Raw genomic sequence first — 21,248 nt, 5'->3', positions numbered from 1 at the left:
CCAGTCCATCCTAAAGGAGATCAGTCCTGAGTGTTCATTGGAAGGACCGATGTTGAAGCTGAAACTCCAATACTTTGGCCACTTGATGCAAAGAGCTGACTCATTTGAAAATACCCTGATGCTGGAAAAGATTGAAGGCGGGAGAAGAAGGGGACGACAGAGGATGAGATGGTTAAATGGTGTCACCAACTCAATAGACATGAGTTTGAGTAAACTCCAGGAATTGGTGATGGACAGGGAGACCTAGCGTGGTGCAGTCCATGGCGTCGCAAAGAGTCAGACAAGACTGAGCAACTGAACTGAACTGAATTATGTAAAAGTCTTTGATCATCATTCATTCACTGTACTCCTTCCTTCTGGATGTTAACCACAGAGCTTCATGCTTTCCCCTCAGAGAAGCCAGAACAGACCCTAACTGCAGGCCAGTGCTCTGGCCTAAGGGACTTAGTTTCAGCTTCATTTCACCAAATAAGGAGTATAATAATAATCAGTGGCAGAAATCATACTCACTGGCTAAATATGCAACTTCAGTTCAGTTCAGTTCAGTTGCTCAGTCATGTCCGACTCTTTGTGACCCCATGGACTGCAGCAGGCCAGGCCTCCTCCCTTCAGTTCAGTTCATCGCTCAGTCCTGTCTGACTCTTGGCGACCCATGAACCGTAGCACGCCAGACCTCCCTGACCATCACCAACTGCCGGAGTCCACCCAAACCCATGTCCATTGAATTGGTGAGCATATAGGGCACCTACTGACCTGCGGAGTTCATCCTTCAATGTCCTATCTTTTTGCCTTTTCATACTGTTCATAGGGTTCTCAAGGCAAGAGTACTGAAGTGGTCCATCACCAATTCCTGGAGTTTACAAACTGATGTCCATTGAGTCAGTGATGCCATCCAACCTTCTCATCCTCTGTCCTCCCCTTCTCCTCCCACCTTCAGTCTTTCCCAGTATCAGGGTCTTTTCAAATGAGTAAGCTCTTCGCATCAGGTAGCCAAAGAATTGGAGTTTCAGCTTCAACATCAGTCCTTCCAGTGAACACCCAGGACTGATCTCTTTTAGGATGGACTGGTTGGATCTCCTTGCAGTCCAAGGGACTCTCAAAAGTCTTTTCCAACATCACAGTTGAAAATCATCAATTCTTTGGTGCTCAGCTTTCTAAAAGTCCAACTCTCACATCGATACATGATGCCTGGAAAAACTATAGCCTAAACTAGATGGACCTTTGTTGGCAAAGTGATGTCTCTGCTCTTTAATATGCTATCTAGGTTGGTCATAACTTTTCTTCCAAGGAGTAAAAGCAAAGGCACATTTTTAGCACTTTGTAGATGGACAAGTCGATTTAATTCTGTAAATAATTTAAAAAACCAGACAAGAAATGTATTTTAAAATAAATTGTTAAACTTAATTCAGTCTTTTGAACCTAAAAAAGACCTTTAACACTTTCCCTTGCATCTTCCTTCTCTTTCAAAGCAAATTTCAAAGTCACACTTCACTGCTAAATGTTTCTGATCCACCTTTTGTAAGATAGTCCTAATGCTAGCAAGTGCTTCTGAGGTTACTGATAGACCACTCTCAGAAGAAGAGGCTCTTCCAACCTAAAACTCAGTGAACACATAAGAGTGATGGCAGGTACAGGGAAAGCAAATGTGAGGAAAGGATCACAGCTGCTTGTATTTGTCTCTTATCCAAGTTGCGCTATCAAATACATCAATATATAATGTTGAAGATTTTAAAATCATGTTTTTATATTTTATTTAATTCTGGCAACATTTTAATTATTAAATATCATGTATTCACTTAAAAATATAGTATTGAACCCATACTACGGCAGAAACAGTGGTACGCACTAGAGTAAAGAAAACTCTGAATAAGACAAATGCAGGCACTATTGAGATCTATTTTGATGGGGCTTTTTCTGTAAACCTACATCACTGGAAATGCCTTGAGGAGTAACAATGTAGTTTCCTTTGCTTACAGAAATACCTGTTAGACCGTAACATTTTGAAGTGTATCCATATTCCATTGGAGGTCAAAGAAGCCCAACTAAAAGCATTGTGGACTGACTGACGCGACAACTGTGGGTTCAGCAAAAACTATTTTTTAAAAGGCTATCATCAAGATTGTGACTCAGACATTGGCGTAACTAACTATGCAAGGACTCGGAACATGTGAAATTCCTAAAAAATTTATTGAGAGATAATTTTGCCTGTATTACATTACACAAAATAAAAAGAAAGCCCTTTATATTTTTTGTAAAAAAAAAAAAAAGACAAACACAGGCACTAACCTAAAATCATAGCTACCCTATGAGTTTAAAATTCAAATATAAATAATTTGGAAAAAAATAACCTGGTAGTTATCGCAGTTAACAAAACTATCATCATCATATTTAAATCATTTAAATTGTTAAAAATTAATAACAAACTCTAATTCATGAAGAATATATACATTAAAATTTAGACTTTTAATTTAATAATCTGTTTGTATTTTCTAGTTTGATTTCAATAATATATTATATTCAATAATCAAGCATTGTTGATTTTAGCTTGCTATCCTTGATCTTGCCACTATGTGGCAACCTTACATAAGGTTTCAAATTTCACAACATGGACTCTGGAACTTGAAGTTTTATGAAACTAAACAAGTATATTTCCTTATATCTAAGATGTATGATTTAATTTCTTTCTTTATACTTCTTCCAATTATATTCATATAATTATCAGGGGGAAAGTAACTATATTTTTGAAAATGTGCATTTCCTTTAAGAATTTATAGTGACCTATAAAATTTAAATACATAAATAACATTTCTATTACATTTATAATCTTGCTTTATGTAAAACTCTTTTGAATTAGTTAATTTTAAAATGGAGCTATTAATTTTAAAGCTGTAAGTAAACAATACTGATTATAGAAAAAGACTTAAAGGTTAACTATATAATTTACCTGTCATGTTATTTATCCTGTCACTATTCAAATAAATATTCACTGAGTATTATATGGTTATGTAATCAGGGTCAGTAAAGGTTTCATTTAACTTGAATTTATGCATTGATGTTAAGTATTCTTATATTTATACATATATATGAATTATAAATGTCATAACTTTGGAACTTTGATACAATAAGCTTATAATTAATTTATCTGGCATTCTTTTATTCTGTTAAAATTATATGGCAAATACATAAATTTTTCAAGTCCAAATATAAAATGATTTCTATTTTGATTTTCCAATCCTGTAGCTACTTCTCCCTTAGAGTAAATAAAAAAGCAGCATCATTTTACTTACTAATTTAATTTTTAACCCAGTTTGCTCTAGAAAAGACCTGAGACACTTTACCAAGAAATATGTATTTATAACATATCATTTTTGGCTCTCCCATGGTGATATCTGATATGCAGATTTTTTTTTCAAGAACTTTTGACATCTACTTTGAGTCATTTTCTGTCAACTATTCGTCAATTCGCCCTGTCAGAGCTACTATCTAAGTTTAAGTTTCTTTAACTTTCTAATTCTGGTATTGCCACTGAAATAACAGCTCTTTCTCTAATTAAAAATAAAAGTTAAAAGTATAATTCAGGTAGAAGATTTTACATACCTGTTTTGAATTCATAAATATCATATAAATTGTTCAGAGACTTTGCCACAACTGGAGCTCTGGGCTCAATTTTTTTCATTTCTTATTCTGTGACTCTGAGTCAGTGATTAAGCCTCTCTAAGTTTCATATTTCCCCCTTGGTAAAATTTTATTAGTAATTCACCTACATCACTAGTTGCTTCATTGGGTTTGCAACATGTGTTACTTCATAGTATTTTTGTGAGAATCCTATGAGAGAATGCCTATAAAGTGCCTGGCACAAGATCTGGCAAATGGTGGTTTATTACTAATACTTTTATAATAGAGCAATCATTCTTCATTGAAAATTCCAGAAGATTTTGCCAGATAGTTTTGTCTGGTTACAGATCTCATTTTTCGTGATTTATATTTTGCACTGCTTGCTGTACTGAATACCTAGTCTGAAACAAAAGATTCTAGGTATTTCCTTGCTGAGGACAATGGAGGGGTGATAAATAGTCAACATTTTATTGAGTTTGGCAAGCATTGGGCCTAATGTTTGTCTTGTATTTCTCAGTCGATCTTCATAGTAGTTCTCTATGGAGCATATATTACTGTGATTGTCTCAATTTCCAAGATGAGGAAACAGCATTTGAAAGGTTAAGTAGCTTATCCAAAGTCATATAACTTGCTGGTGGTAGAGGATTTGAAACCAAGATGGTTTGATTGCAGACCCTGTGGTCCTCCCCACTTCAGTTTCCAATCCATTGGCTGGTACTCATGTCTATATCTATTTAAATAATCTCCCTCCCATTATTTGCAACACTATTAGACAGCAGTTGAACAGCAGTTCTACTCCTAACTTATTCTATATCTTGTTTAATGAACTCGTAAAAATTTCATTCACTTTTGGTTGTGCTGGGTCTTTGACCTGTGCAGGCCTCCTCTAGTTCAGGTGGTGGGGTGGTGGGGCTACTCTTCATTGTGATGCATGCACTTCTCATTGCAGTGGCTTCTCTAGTTGTGAAGCACAGGACTTAGGCATAGGGACTTCAGTAGCTGTGGCTTGGGGGTTCTAGAGCATGTGCTTAGTAACTGTTTATTTGCCCCATGGCATAATGGAATCTTCCCAGACCAGGATCAAACACATGTCCCCTGCATTGGCAGGCAGATTCTTATCCACTGTAATAACAGGGAAGTCTTAAAGAAATTTTTATGTTCACTCAAAATTATCCAAATTACTTTATTCTCCCTACACTTTTAGCAAAATTTTGTACATAGTAAGTCAAGTCTACAGAGTTTCAGGCAGTTCTTAATGATCTCCTTTAGCAAGATAGGTTATATGTGTGTTTGCAGGTATGCAGCAATGCATTTGTTCTGACTGCATAGACAACATTCAAAAAAGACAGATTTTTTTTACCCTAAGGCTAAAAGAAAATATTAATTCTACTGAAAAATGTGTTTAAATTTGAAACACATATATCTCATACTAGAAAGTATTATGAATTTGAACCGATATTTTGCTTCTGTGTGTGTGAAAAGAAAGTAACAATAATAAAAAGGAAGTCATTATTTTTCTTTTAATTTCATTGGTTCTCTGTCATTGTCAAGCAAGAAGGTAATCATTGTCCAGAGTAATGAGGCAACAGATATCTGTGGAAAAAGAGCATTAGGCCACAATCCAGGCAAATAAATCAAATTAGACCTGAAGAAATAGAGCAGAAGACTGAGCAGGCACAATGAGATGATGTGAGCTCTAAAATGATGGTTCTAAACCAGGAACAATTTTTATTCCCAGGGAAATTTAGTCATATTTGCAGGCATTTTTGGTTGTCACAGCTGAGAGGAGGTGGTGTATTATTGGTGTCTAGCACAGGTGTGGCTAAACGTCCCAGAATGATGAGGACAATCCACAACAGAAAATTATCTCCACCAGACTGTCCATGGGTCAAAGTTGAGAAATGCTGTTCTCAAGGGAGATTAAAAAAAAAAAAAGAAGACCATAAAAGGACTGAAAAGTCTTAAGCATGGTATGTTGGAAACAAGGAGAAGTTATATTATTTTGAACAGATGACAGTGCTGAAGACAAAGTAATGATAAGATATATAAAGATACATGAATCATTTTTCAAAATAGACTGAATGTATTTTGTGAATTGAAGACTCTGAAATTCTGATGAATGGTGGCAGAAAGAAATATGTAAAAATTCCCCTGACTTGGTTCTATGACCTACAAACAACTCAAAATGTCAGTTACCTCTGCCCAAATTGTTTCTCTACTAACATTAATTAATTGGAAAAGAGAACTCTATCATACCTCATCCTGTATGAATTTTCTCAAACTCCCTTTCACTACACTAAAAAGCCTACTTATACCATGTTTTCCATTTTCCCCCAGTAAACATGGAGGGAGGTAGGTTCCTATGCTCACTAGATGTATCTATACTTAGGCTGGCTTTTTCTGTATCATCACGCTTCCAGGGTAGAGATCATGCCAACTACAGTTATTCTCTAACAGACAGTTCCACAGTCTAGTCTTTAGGAACCATTTGTTGAAGATCATGCTCGGTTCAGTTCATTTGCTCAGTTGTGTCCAACTCTTTGCAATCCCTAGGACTGCAGCACGCCTGGCTTCCCTGTCCATCACCAACTCCCAGAACTTCATCTCATGTCCATTGAGTTGATGATGCCATCCAACCATCTCATCCTTTGTTGTCCCCTTCTCCTCCTGCCTTCAATCTTTCCCAGTATCAGGGACTTTTCTAATGAGTCATTTCTTCACATCAGGTGGCCAAAGTATTGGAGCTTCAGCTTCAGCATCAGTCCTTCCAATGAATAATCAGGACTGATTTCCTTTAGGATTGACTGGTTTGATCTCCTTGCAGTCCAGAGAACTCTCAAGAGTCTTCTCTAACACCACAGTTCAAAAGCATCAATTCTTCGGCACTCAGCTTTCTCATATCCATACATAACTACTGGAAAAACCATAGCTTTGACTAGACGGACCTTTGTTGGCAAAGTAATAAATAGAACTAAGCATATATGGCTGCAAGTCTTTATTCTTCAGAAATGCATTGGCTTGGAAAAATTTCCAAAAATTCATTCAAAATTAAAGTCCAATTTGTTTTACGTAAAACTCCTTGCATACTTAACAATCATTGGAGTAATTATTCTCATTCTTTATGCTTGCAAAATATAGTGTGTATATAGAAATACATATATAAAATAAAAGGGAAAATAAGCATAAATTTTTGGTGTCTTAGGAATTTTATTTTATAATTTCATGTTGTTGATTTTGATGTTTTATTTATTATATCACACTAGAAATATACTATTTTGTCATTAGCTATCATATTCCCCCAAAATATAACATTTTTAAAATCTAGTTTTTGAAAACAGAACATTATCTAAAGGTCTAGAGTTCTGTTGTGGTTTTGCCCTTGACAAATTATATGACCTTCAGCAAAGCAGTCACTCTGAGCCTCAGGCTTCTCATCTGTCATATGAGGAAGTTGGGCCACAGCAGAAATTTTGAAAAACAGCAACAGAAGGCTTTTAGCAGTAGAATTCTTATCCCAAAGAAAAGTTAAATTTAAATTAGAACTCAAATAAATATTCAAGGTGAAGTTAAAATTACTCTGACTGAAGAAATTGTATGCACAATTTCTGAGAATCTGTGAGGATTTCACAGTTGTAGGAACCCAAAGACCTAACTGTAGGGTCTCTCACATCTTCCTATCCCAAAACACATCTTGTTCTGATCCCTTCTTTCTACCAAGCAATCCATGACGGTTTTGGAACTCTGAGGCTAGTGGAAATCAATTCAAAAACCATACAAATTAAGTGTTCAAGGTTTTCTTTCAACTCTAAAATAGGGGTGCTAAACCTAAGGCTTTCAAGGTTTTGGCCATCATTTAAAATGCTTAGTAGACATTTCCTTCCTTGTGAATTTTAATTTAAAATGATCCAATTGATCAAAATTGAACACTTTAGCCATCAGAATAGCCAAATTTAGGGATAGTCAGTGTTCCATTGATCCTATAAGTACTGGGCAACATCTTAGTAGTTGTCCTACATGATTTCCCTAATATATTTAAGTGTGTCTATTTGTTATGACAATCATAAATTTTTTGTAAGCCCTATATTTTCAAGTTTTTTTTTTTTAACATTCAAACAAATTTAGAGCTGGTACATTACTTAAAATAACACTAACTTGAATAGGTTAATTATGCCATGTGTGAAAATGATTTTGTGATTTAAGATAATAGCCTTACTTTTTGGAGATTCAATTTAATATTTTAAGAAATGAATTATAGTATCGTAATTTATTTTTTAAGGGTTCAACACTAGATAGACACATAACTTGATACATAGATAAAAGCAAATATGGCAAGAAATTTGTAATTGTTGAATCTAATTGGTTAGTATATGGATGGCCATGGTACTACTCTATTTTCTTATGCTTTAGTGTTTGGGTTAAAATTTAAATAAAAAAGAAAATAATAACATGTTGTATTTTTCCTGTTGTGAGAAAATATCCACTTTTACCTACTAAACTGTGAACCTAAATTCAAATGTTTGATCCATGAAGTACTGCTTTGGCAGCAGCCTAACTTGGTGAAAATAGGTTAATTATTGAGCCTTCTTTGTTGTTGTTGTCTGGTCATTAAGTTGTGTCCAAATCTTTTGTGACTCCATGGACTGTAGCCCACCAAGGCTACATTCTCTGTACATGGGATTTCCCAGGCAAGAATACCAGAATAGGTTGCCATTTCCTTCTCCAGGGGATCTTCCCAACCCAGGGAATGAACCTGGGTCTTCTGCTCGGCAGGCAGATTCTTTACCACTGAGCCGCCTGGGAAACCTTCTACAAGTAGCTTAAATTAAAATCTCAAATCCCTTATCCATAAAATAGAAAGATTAACTATATCTCCCTGAACATTATACAAAAAATAAGAAAATATATTTAAAGTAGCAAGCCCATTGCCAAGCATCTAGCATAGTGTGTGTGTGTGCTCAGTCACGCCTGACTCTTTGTGACCCTATAGACTGTAGACCACTGGGCTCCTCTGTCCATGGGAGTCTCCAGGCAAGGGTAGTGGAGTGGGTTGTCATTTCCTCCTCCAGGGGAACTTCCTGGCCTGGGGAATGAACCCGAGTTTCCTGCATCTCCTGCATTGGCAGGCAGATTCTTTACCACTAAGCCAAGCATCTAAAGAGCCTTTAATAAATAAGTTAGATCAAATATTAATAGTTCACAGTAGCAATAGCAATGGCAGTAGCAATAGTAGAAGTTGTGCTAGCATTCTTAATAGTGGTGTTAGTGGCAGCAGAAGTAGTATCCTATTCACAGCAACAGTGGTAGCAGTAATAGTGGTTGTAGTAAGAGTAGTGTTGTGTCCTCATCTCTAAAATAAAGTTAAGAATAGCACCTCTCTCCCAGGGTGATGGTTGTAAATGAATTTTCACATGCAAAGTATTTGTATTAGCCTCTGGCACCTATAAAACCCTTACTAAATATTTGTTGTTGTGTTGATGATGGTGATGTTAAAGTTTGCAGTTGCATCTGATGAATTTGCTGCAGTTATCCTTTTTTTAACCTAGCAAGCCAAAAGTAAAAAAGAAAAATATTTTTCATAGATATAGCATGTTTTATACATATTTATTAATTTTCCTTATAGGTTTCTAAAATATTCTCTTTAAAGGCTCTGCTTTTGTCCAAACTTCTATATTTGTCTCTTCATTCTGAACTTCAATGTAACAAAATAGATATTTCTATAGAGACATTATGAGTTCTAAGCTTTATTCAGACCTTGTATATACATACCATTTAGCATATTTCTTTGTTCATTATGGTTAATTGAATTTGTTAATACAACTTAGTAATTCAGATTCATTTATACTACAGGAATGATTTTTCAAAGTTAGTTCACGGGAGAAGGGGAAGGAAGGAATGGGCATTTATATTTTGAAAGTCTTTTGACTTAAATTTGGGAAATTTCTCAGTGGTAAACCACATATACACTTTGGAACATCCCTGAGCTGTGCTATCACAATTTCCAGTATGTGATTCAACCCTCCTCATATGAAGGGAAGCATTTTGTAATTCAGCCAAGCAGCGGTTTGTAGTGAAAATATAGAGAGCATTCGTATCTAATTTGCGGCTAGAATGTGCTGAGATCCATGATCTTTACTTGCTTCGTAAGCGTTCTGTCAACCACTGAGAACCTCAACTTCTCCTGAGGTATGGAAAGCGCTAGCATCATTTATAAAAGCTTCAGCAAAGCTTTTGTACATACACAACTCGATTGGAAGTGATATAGTATATTTTTTCTTTGCTTTCCTTTTGAGGTGTTTCAACACCACACCTTCACCAAAAATAGACCAAATGAGAATAAATGTTAAAGTACCTTATTATTGTTTTATGTGAGTAAACCTATCATTAGCTGCTGCTGCTGCTGCTGCTAAGTCGCTTCAGTCCTCTCTGACTCTGTGCGACCTCATAGACGGCAGCCCACCAGGCTCCCCTGTCCCTGGGATTCTCCAGGCAAGAACACTGGAGTGGGTTGCCATTTCCTTCTCCAATGCATGAAAGTGAAAAGTGAAAGTGAAGTCACTGGATCGTGTCCGACTCTTCGCAACCCCATGGACTGCAGCCTACCAGGCCGTTCTGTCCATGGGATTTTCCAGGCAAGAGTACTGGAGTGGGGTGCCATTGCCTTCTCCGTATCATTAGCTACCCAAGTCCTAATGTTTAAAACAGGGCTGACATTTAAAGTGAGTTTAGCATTAAACTTTTAGAATAGTTTAATTAAAAGTTTTTAAGGAGTTAATTCTGAAGATTCAGTAAGTATAACTTTAATATGATATGTTAAGACATAAAATAGTTTGTGTTTTTCATTGCATGTGAAAAGTATAAAAAAAATGACCACATTATTCCTCTCAGAATTAAGTAAGTGAATATAAAGAAGCAATATGCTTCAAACTGAGATTTGGGGAGGAAATTATAGCAATTTCATTAAAAGAAGATTATTAGGTATATAGCATTCAAGTATTTTACAAAGAGTAGTTATGGTTCCACAATTTTTTAAAATTATTTTTGCCCTCATTTTTTTATTATAAGGTTGAATTTTAAAAAAAAATTAATTTCTGAAGTGTTTTATTTTTAATTCCAATCTAATCACATAGCTCATTGAAATAGCCAGAGTTTAACAACAGGATTATCTTTCATTAGATGCATGAAGCAACCAAAGTAGTGAGTTCACATAATAAAAGCATATAATAGAGCTAAGTGCTTTTCACTTCATGCAAACATTATTCTTTCTAAAATATAGCTATTATCTTGTGTCATAAGAGTGTTAAACTGTTTTATTTAATATCTTTTCATTACTGAATATTTAGTGTCAAAATTCAGTCTATTAAGGATGTAAAAGTACATTAGTCTGTTTTATAAATATATAGTGATTGATTATTTTTATTTTACTATAGTTACTTTACATTATTTTTTCTCACTAGAATTTTCTTGAAAAATATGTGCCAGTTAGTCTCTATGATGGCTCAAGAAAAACTCTTCTATTATTACCTTCCCTATATACACAATTTTACTCTGTATTTACTTCAAATATTTCTAAAAAGAGTTATAAATAATAAAATAATATTTATTTACTTCCTCTCTTAGATGAATTCTACTTAGTAGGAATATGAGGAGTTGGTTATGAGGAATTGGCCAACTACAAAGTTAGGCAAGTTCCCAAGACAATCTTCAGTTCTGAAACCAGCTACAAGTTCCAAGAGTTGCCAAAACCACCCTCAGCTTTGATTTTCTAGAAGTCCCTGAAAGCTATTATGCTTATGATGATAATTTAATACCTGAATGCTGCTGCTACTGTTTAGTCACTAAGTTGTGTCCGACTCTTTGCTACCCCGTGGAATAACATGCAGATTAAAATCAGCCAAGGGAAGAAGTGCATGGGGTGGAGTCCAGAAGATGTACCAAACACAGAGCTTCCCTTGTTCTCTCCCCTTGGAGTCAAGATGTTACTGTATCACTTTGGTGTGTGGCAGTATGCACAGAGTATTGCCAACCAGGGAGTCTTTCTTGAGTTTTGATGTCCAGAGATTTAGTTGGGGCTTAATCATATCGGCATTGATTGATTGCCCAAATATAATAGTTAATCTCAATCTCTAGGTTGATGATTACTACACGACTCAAAGCTGCTACTTGGAGAAGGAAATGGCAACCCATTCCAGTGTTCTTGCCTGGAAAAATCCCATGGACAGAGGAGCCTGGTAGGCTGCAGTCCGTGGGGTTGCTAAGAGTCGGACACCACTGAGCGACTTCACTTTCACTTTTCACTTTCATGCATTGGAGAAGGAAATGGCAACCCACTCCAGTGATCTTGCCTGGAGACTCCCAGGGACAGGGGAGCCTGGTGGGCTGCCATCTATAGGGTTGCACAGAGTCAGACAGGACTGAAGCGACTTAGCAGCAGCAGCAGCAGCAGCAGCAGCAAAGCTGCTACTAGAAGTCACAATATTCATCTTTTGGGCATGGCCAGCCCCTACTCTAAAACTACACAGTTGCAGCTAATGGCCACCCTAAATCGCATGATTAGAATTGTTTAGTATGACCCAAGATAACCAGGCAGAGAAAGATACTAAAGATTACCTTCCAGAAGCTGAGGGAAAGGCAAACCTCTCTTTGTAAATTTGTGATTTGCATTACAAATTTGGCCTCTGTAAAGGCTTTTTTTTTTTTTTTTGTAGGTTTAATTCTTTACAACAGATATTGTCGTTGTTGTCTAATTGTTGAGTCTGACTCTTTAGACCCCATGTACTAAAGCCTGCAAGGCTCCTCTGTCCACCAGATTTTCCAGGCAAGAATAATGGAATGGGTTGCCATTTCCTTCTCCAGGGGATCTTCCAAACTCAGGAATTGAACCCATGTCTCCTACAATATAGGCAAATTCTTTATCACTGTGCCACCAGGGAAGCCCCTACCACAGATACAGCTGGTTGTAAAACTTAGAGGTGTCCATTTTCTTATATGTCAACTGCATTCTTTCCTCTATAAATTTACATATTATTCCTAAAATGTTTATATTTACTCATGAAATTAGTTTTCAAATAATTTGAAATATAATATTAATTGACAGTTGATCTCATGAATATGACAGCAACAGTTGTTCTTAATTCAGGTATTTTATCTGATAATATGATCATTATCTTACCTGAAAAATCACAAGAAATTACTAAAAGAATTTATTAAAAACATTGTAGATAATAACTCTTTTAATTCATTTATTCCATATTTATTGGCTGAATTCCTCTTGTATGTCAGATATCACAATATGTAATTTGTATATAATAATAAATAAGTCCTAAATTCTTTCTCAAAGAATTACAATCTAGTAGAAGAAATTAAAAGCTAAACAATTAGAGTAGAAAGGAATAGTTACAATGAAAATATACAAGGGACAACTCCATAACTGGGACTTTGGATTCCAGAGGAGAAAGAAGCAGCTAGCAACTAGAAGCTAACCAAGTGATAGAAGTGGGAAATGAGAGAATCCAGGCAATGGAAACAATATGTAAACAAAGGTCTGCAGAAAAGAGAACACATAGTAAAGTGTAAGTTACTGGGGTACAGGAAGTGGGAAAGGAAGTAGCAAGAATGTGTTTCATCCTGACACCAAAATAAGTCTCATCATGTGCTTACAAAATGCTGCAATTGTGATAGACTATATGAATTTCCTATTCTAATTCTGCTTGTAGCTAAAAAGTAAGTACATATTATCTCAAGATTTGATGTCAGGAGTCTTAATAAGCATGTCGACTTGTCCATTCAGATGATGTACTTTTGGTCTTACATTCCTGGCACTGCTGTGCTGGCCCTAGAGATACAGCACGTGCAGCTGTATGTGAGTAACACAGGGATACAAAGCGGAATAAAATAGGGAAGGTTTTTCCTTCAGGGAAACCAACTTTAATCATATAATTGTATAAATATTTTACTGAAATGAGATATATAATTTCACATTAAGTAAATTGTGCTATGGCAAAACATAACAACAGAAAGTAGAAAGACTGCCTTAGGGAAATGACTTGAACTGAATCTGGTCAGGGACGGTAAATGTTATTTCGGTGAAGGTGGGGAGAGGGTAGGATATAAGGGGACCAAATCCAGGAGAGGAAACACTTTGGAGAACAAGGGATAAGAGATAACAAGATACATTAAGCCTTAAAAAGGGAATGTTCTGGAAAGCAGAGTGTAAGTGAAATGGTGGCACTTGGTGAGCTGGAATATTGGACAGAATTTAGAGAATGGATCCAGGTTGACCATCATACCACTTACAGCTTTTATTCCAAGAAGGGGAATATTTTTAAAGGTTTTTGTTTGTTTTTATAGAAAGGGATGCTTTGATCATATTTGCATTTTTAAAAGGTCACTGTGGGTGCCAAATGGAGAAGAGAATAAATAGGAACTGGGTGGAGGTCATGACCAAATAGGATATAGTAGTTCAGTGACCCACTCCAGTGTTCTTGCCTGGAGAATCCCAAGTATGGGGGAGGTTGGCGGGCTTCTGTCTATGGGGTCACACAGAGTTGGACACGACTGAAGTGACTTAGCAGCAGCAGCAGCAGCAGCAGTTCAGTGACGGATATTGGTAGCTTGGACAAAGGCAGAGGAATGGTGATGAAGAGAAAGGGATAAATCCAATAATTCATATGATGGAATTGAAACTGAAGAAGAGAAAGGGTTGAGAGTTTTCTCAAAATTTCTGGAAAATGTGCTGTCACAGATGACAAGAAAAGTTGAGTTTTGGGGGACAGAAGGTCAAATGCTATCAGAAATCATGCAAAATGAGTTTAAGAAGCAGGAACCAGCTTGAAATGGATCGAGGAGTAAGGTAAATAAATGGCAAAAGCTAAAAACAGAAAGTCGGGTTTTGATAATTAGGTATGGTCAGGATGCAAGCAATCATACAGGAATTAAGTAGCTCAACATAAAGAAAGAAGAATAGTTGATTGTTTCTAGAGGAAACAAGAAAGAGCAGTCAGAGGTAAGATATGGGACTGGGAACAAACGCCAACAAGATGGCAGGGAACTGGGAGAAGTAAAGGTCACTGAGAAATCCTCAATTAAAGTATGACCTATAGGACTTTTAAGAATAGAAATATGTATCGGATGATAATTGCTCTACTTTGTGGGATACAACCAATTCCTTGAACTTCAACTCTCCTGTAAACCTACTTTACTAGGGGAAGCATTGTGTTAGTAGGTTTCAAGGCAAAATAGAGAAAGGGTTGGTCCAAGGCTCCTTAATATAGCAAAAAAAAAATAAATGGACAGGAGAACAGAGGGAAAGAAATCCCCTACCTTAGGACTGCACAGAAATCTTGAAATCTGAATTTTTACCCAATTTAGACCTCAAGGGGCAGGAAGATCTACAACTAACATGAAATTGTATTATCTGTAGCTGTGTTTTTACTGAAACTGGCTAAGAGCAAGGAATAAGGTGTGTGGCCACTGACCAGATATTTATATGAAGTTAGCAGTATTCTGTTACAATCAATTGAATCAATCTGTTCTGATTATAACTAAATTCTTAATTAATCTTATTAATCAAGCAAGGATTGCAACCCAAATACTTTCTAAGACCAGCAGGAAATTTAATATGTAAAGGGCCCACTGGCAGAACCAATGGTGAAGCAGAGCATTCATTTTACATACAGTCATTAAATAATCAGAATTTAAAATTTGCAAGTATGTCGTATAAAAGAAACAATGCCTTCATGAAAAACTGACTTAACCATTAGTTTTTCATCCTTTTATCTATCTGGATATCTATGATCGCAATAGTAAATCAATATTTTTGATTCGCTAGAAAACCAAATGTCTGTTTAAAAATTGAATTTTCTGTATTTGTCTTTTAAGAGGATATTTGGAGATAATGAGTATGGACTATGTTATGCTCCTCCTAACCAAACAAACAAAGTAACTATAGTTAAATTACTTGGATGCTCTGTCTAACTTTTGTCTTTAATAAAATGTACAAATTAGGACTCATCTCATAGAACTGTCCACAGAAGAGAATGGAATGAGAAAAGCTGTACAGAGGAGACTTTTGATAAATATTAGCTATTTTTAGAAATTGCATTGAAATGGTACCTTGTCATTCACAAGCAAAATTCCTTTAAGCCTTTCTCAAAAAATATGTTAAACACTATTCTAAGCACTGGGCATAGAGCAGTGAACGAGACAAAAATCCTTCCCCACATGGAGCTTATATTTTGGCCCAAATGGAACATGTTAGTAGAATTGTCCATTTTAACATTTTCTACACACGTTCATTATCATTGTAAAATGAACGGTGACACATCTTGAAATTAATAATTCTTCGTAGCCAAAGAGCATGTATGTATCCTCATTGATATTCAACATCAATATCAAGTTTCATCCTGTGGGTTTTCTCAAAAGGACCTCTGATTATAATAATGGGATGCTAAAGACATTAGAGCTAAAATGGACCTTAAGTCATTCACTCTATTTTTCGCTTCAGATACTGAAGACCAGAAGTTTAAGTAACATAAGAACACACTGTCAGTACATCCAAAAGAGATGCCTTTTAATGAAAATGGTTGCATTTTGTTAGGGGAAAATGTACCTCTCATATGCTAAATACCACTTAATTGGTGAAAAAGTTACTGATTTGAATGACTGCTGTTTTTGCCGACAGCTGGATTCCAATGGGGAGCTGCTCATCCGAAATGCCCAGTTGAAACACGCTGGGAGGTACACGTGCACAGCTCAGACAATTGTAGACAATTCTTCAGCCTCTGCTGACCTTGTTGTGCGAGGTAAGAGTTTCGACATTTTAAAATCATAAAACCAAAGCTATTTGACTTGCATAAATATGTATAATTTTCTGGTAACTCTGGTACGAATTCTTATATATTTAGAGTCTCAATCTTTGAGAACAGCTCTTCACCCATGCCTAAGACTGATTTATGCCAGACAAGTAGTAAACAAAACTGATTTTGTTTGTTTTACTAACTACATATCTTCTAGAAACTTATACCACATACCTCCTACTAAACGTTTGTGCTTTTAAACCTAGTACTTACCAGAAGTTCTCAGTTTCTGCTAATACTTCTCGTGTTTGAACAGCATGTTTCCTTTTTTAATCTTTTATGGAAAAAAAAATATACTGATTACGTTTATTATAACCTCAATTGTTTTTTTTAATTAATTTATTTATTTTAATTGGAGGCTAATTACTTTACAATATTGTAGTGGGTTTTGCTGTACATTGACATGAATCAGCCATGGGTGTAAATGTGTCCCCCCTCCTGAACCCTCTTCCCACCTCCCTCCCCATCCCATCCCTCAGGGTCATGCCAGTGCACCATCCCTGAGCACCCTGTCTCATGCATTGAACCTGGGCTGTTTCACATATGATAATATACATGTTTCAATACTACCCTCTCAAATCATCCCGCCCTCTCCTTCTCCCACAGAGTCCAAAAGACTGTTCTTTACATCTGTGACTCTTTTGCTGTCTCTCATATAGGGTCATCATTATCATCTTTCTAAATTCCATATATATATGCATTAGTATACTATATTGGTGTTTTTCTTCAGACTTACTTCACTCTGTATAATATATAACCTCAATTGTTAACACATTTGCCACTATCATCTTAGAATAAAAAATGATTTTACAGGTATCATGTTTCTATTTGTTGCTGATTTTCAAACCTGTGCTTTTGTTCTTATAAATGATTGAGAATGTGCTTGGATATATGCTTATTGAAAATCCCACCACTTTGCTACTGATCTCTGCTGTATAGCTATGAGGCCAGCTCAAAATCTGCCTCACTTTACTTAAAATCATTCATCTGCTCTTCACACTGTCTAAAGAATGAAGACCATTCCTTTTAGCTAAGCACCTGAGAAGTTCCATACTGTGTGGTGACCTAGGCCTGTTTAGCTTTAATCTCTCACCATTCCTGCTGACCAACTAGTCCACAGAAATATCCTAAGATTTTTACCTCTGTTCCTTGGTTCACAACATTCCTTCCACATCCTGTTTTCATTGCTTGTTGCCCAAGTCTTATCCATCCTTTAAGGTGAGGTGAAAGTTGCTCAGTCTAGTCTGACTCTTTGCGACCCCATGGACTATACAGTCCATGAAATTCTCCAGGACAGAATACTGGAGTGAGTAGCCTTTCCCTTCTCCAGGGGATCTTCCCAACCCAGGGATTGAACCCAGGTCTCCCACATTGCAGGCAGATTCTTTACCAGCTGAGCCACAAGGGAAGTCCTCCATCCTTCAAAGATTAGCTCAAAAGTACAAAACTCATAAGTCATTTTTTGATGTCCTAAATATTAACCCTCTTTTCTAAACTCGGTAACAATAACTATTTTGTTGAATGAGTTTTATAGCAATTTGTGCATATGAGTTATCTCCTCTACTAAGTTGTGAAATTCACATAAGTGTTTTTATTATTAATAATATTTAGTGAGATGCAGAATTCTATTTCATAACTTCATAGTTCTCTTTTTCCCTCTGTCTCAATAGCATGTTAACATTTTTATTTTTTCACACTTTACGTACTAAAATATTTATTGACCATGATCCAACCAGTCCATTCTGAAGGAGATCAGCCCTGGGATTTCTTTGGAAGGAATGATGCTAAAGCTGAAACTCCAGTACTTTGGCCACCTCATGCGAAGAGTTGACTCATTGGAAAAGACTCTGATGCTGGGAGGGATTGGGGGCAAGAGGAGAAGGGGACGACAGAGGATGAGATGGCTGGATGGCATCACTGACTCGATGGACCTGAGTCTCAGTGAACTCCGGGAGTTGGTGATGGACAGGGAGGCCTAGTGTGCTGCAATTCATGGGGTCGCAAAGGGTTGGACACGACTGAGCGACTGATCTGATCTGATTGTACTTTTCATCAGTTTTTGCATAATCAGATAAATTATTAGTAACTGAGATGATACACATGGTTTTTAATATTACCCATACTAAATCCAGATCAAAAATATAATTTCAGTCAATCTCATATATGTCCTGCATTTTCCTCTAGAGCAAAGGTAGTATGGAGTCCCCCAGTCTCACTGAGCAAATATTGAAAACACTTATTCCAGTTAAATATATTCTTCTTTAGAGTATTAGAAGTCTAGCTGAAATTTCTTTATCCAAATAAACCTAGGTATTTATTACACACAACCCTCATTGAAAATTAATTAAACTCCAAGGCTACAAAATGTTAAATTCAATAAAGTTCCTATAGTTTCAATATTTCCATTTTGTTTTCTTGGACATCTGTCTGAGAGTTATCTGGGAGAGGAATTATTCACTGTTTTTACTAGTCAGACAACTTGCTGCTAAGCTGCTTCCAAGGATAGCCTATGTTTTCATTTAATTGACTTTGTTTGCATGTTAAATGATTATTATTAGCATTGCAATAAGTGTGCTAAGTCACTTCCCCTGTGTCCAACTCTTTATGACCCTATGGACTGCAGCCTGCCACTGCACTGCAGACTGCACCCTGTCCATGGGATTCTCCAGGCAAGAATACTGGAATGGGTTGCTGGGCTCTCCTCCAGGGATTCTTCCTGACCCAGGGATCGAACTTATGTCTCTTACGTCTCTTGAAATTGGCCGGCAAGTTCTTTACCACTAGCACCACCTGGGAAGCCCTATCACAATAGGGGTTATATTATAATATATGTACATCAGTGTCTTCATATAACTTAGATGTTGTTGTTGTTTAGTCACTAAGTCATGCCATACTCTTTGCAGCCCCATGGATGGTAGCCCACCAGGCCCCTCTGTCCATGGGATTTCCCAGACAAAAATACTAGAGTGGGTTGCCATTTCCTTCTCCAAGGCATCTTTCTAACCCGGAGATCAAACCCCTGTCTCCTGAACTGACAGGCGTATTCTTTATAGATGAGCCATCAAAATTGCAGTAAACTCCTGGAATGCTGAGGGAAGAATAAGTTTTGCAGATATAGTTGAAGAATATTAATAATCTTGACCACTCACACTAAGTAATTAATAATCATCATAGTGTGTATTTTTTATAAAAGTAAAAACCAGTATAAAAATGTATAGCAGTTATTATGTGAAAATATAAGTTTTTACTTCTAAAGCCTTTTAGTTCTAAGAAAAATAACATAAAACAATGGAAACTGAGTTCCTGCACTATAACAGAATGTTAAAAAAACTATAGCCTGGTGGGTTACAGTCCATGGGTTGCAAAGAGTCAGACACAACTGAGCGACCAAGCACAGCACAGCACAGATAAAAAGAATTGCTTCAGTTCAGTTCATTCACTCAGTCGTGTCCGACTCTATGCGACCCCATGAATCGAAGCATGCCAGGCCTCCCTGTCCATCACCAACTCCCAGAGTTCACTCAGACTCACGCCCATTGAGTCAGTGATGCCATCTAGCCATCTCATCCTCTGTTGTCCCCTTCTCCTCCTGCCCCCAATCCCTCCCAGCATCAGAGTCTTTTGCAATGAATCAACTTTTCCCATGAGGTGGCCAAAGTACTGGAGTTTCAGCTTTAGCATCATTCCTTCCAAAGAACACCCAGGGCTGATCTCCTTTAGAATGGACTGGTTGGATCTCCTTGCAGTCCAAGGGATTCTCAAGAGTCTTCTCCAACACCACATTTCAAAAGCATCAATTCTTCGGCACTCAGCTTTCTTCACAGTCTTAGCATTGATAAAAGACAGTCTTAGCATTGATAAGGGAGAAGGCAATGGTACCCCACTCCGGTACTCTTGCTTGGAAAATCCCATGGACAGAGGAGCCTGGTGGGCTGCAGTCCATGGGGTCGCTGGGGGTCCGACACGACTGAGCGACTTCACTTTCACTTTTCACTTTCATGCATTGGAGAAGGAAATGGCAATCCACTCCAGTATTCTTGCCTGGAGAATCCCAGGGACAGGGGAGCCTGGTAGCCTGCCATCTATGGGGTCGCACAGAGTCGGACATGACTGAAGCGACTTAGCAGCGGCAGCAGCAGCATAATCATTCTCCAAATTTCATTATTAATAAGATATTCATTTTGCATCAATAAAAATTTGAAATTCAAATAGTCAGATGCATTTCTGCATAGCTTTTGTCAAAAATATATATAAAGTAAACCTTCAGATATGATTTATATATTTATATCATGGAATATAGAATTAAAGTTTTCCTTATTTCTTAAAATAATGATGAGTAATGACATAGTATGACTTTAGTAATATTGCTTACCCACCTCATTATGTTTTTTTATTTAGTCTAGGAAATCATAACCTGGAATCCAGTGATAGGCTTCAAGTGGCCTATGGATCTCCTGAAGTTAAATGGAAAATTCAATGAGTATCTAGATTGTCCTGGGAAGAGAATTTATCACTTTCATTAAATTTCCACAGCCAGCAAAGACCCAAAAGGCCACTTTTAGCTAAAAGACCAAGGAATTTAATCTATTATTCTTTTTACCTCATCTAGACCAAGATTCTCAAAAAAAGAAAACATAAGGGATTATTTTTCACCTCATGCTAATAAAAAACTAATGAATTTTATGTAGTGAGGTCTAATAGCACATTTAGATTATAAATTGCTTTCAATCAGTTTTCTTTCAAATTTTCAAGAATATATCTGTCTATAAATATATTAAC

General features: G+C 36.6%; 1 protein-coding gene across 2 annotated transcripts in view; it reads left to right on the top strand.

Moving 5' to 3' along the window:
- Window positions 1-21,248, top strand: part of CNTN1 (contactin 1) — a 189,328-nt gene that overhangs the window by 46,075 nt on the left and 122,005 nt on the right. For both annotated transcript variants that reach the window (XM_010860767.1, XM_010860768.1), the window contains exon 14: window positions 16,295-16,415. In XM_010860767.1, coding sequence (XP_010859069.1) covers window positions 16,295-16,415 — 121 coding nt within the window. The remainder of the gene's footprint in view (window positions 1-16,294; window positions 16,416-21,248) is intronic.

The sequence above is a fragment of the Bison bison genome, unplaced genomic scaffold, assembly GCF_000754665.1.
Source record: "Bison bison bison isolate TAMUID 2011002044 unplaced genomic scaffold, Bison_UMD1.0 scf7180017864470, whole genome shotgun sequence".
Classification (NCBI taxonomy): Eukaryota; Metazoa; Chordata; class Mammalia; order Artiodactyla; family Bovidae; genus Bison; species Bison bison.
The sequence above is the reverse complement of the archived record's forward strand: the minus strand, read 5'-3'. Positions and strand labels throughout refer to the sequence as shown.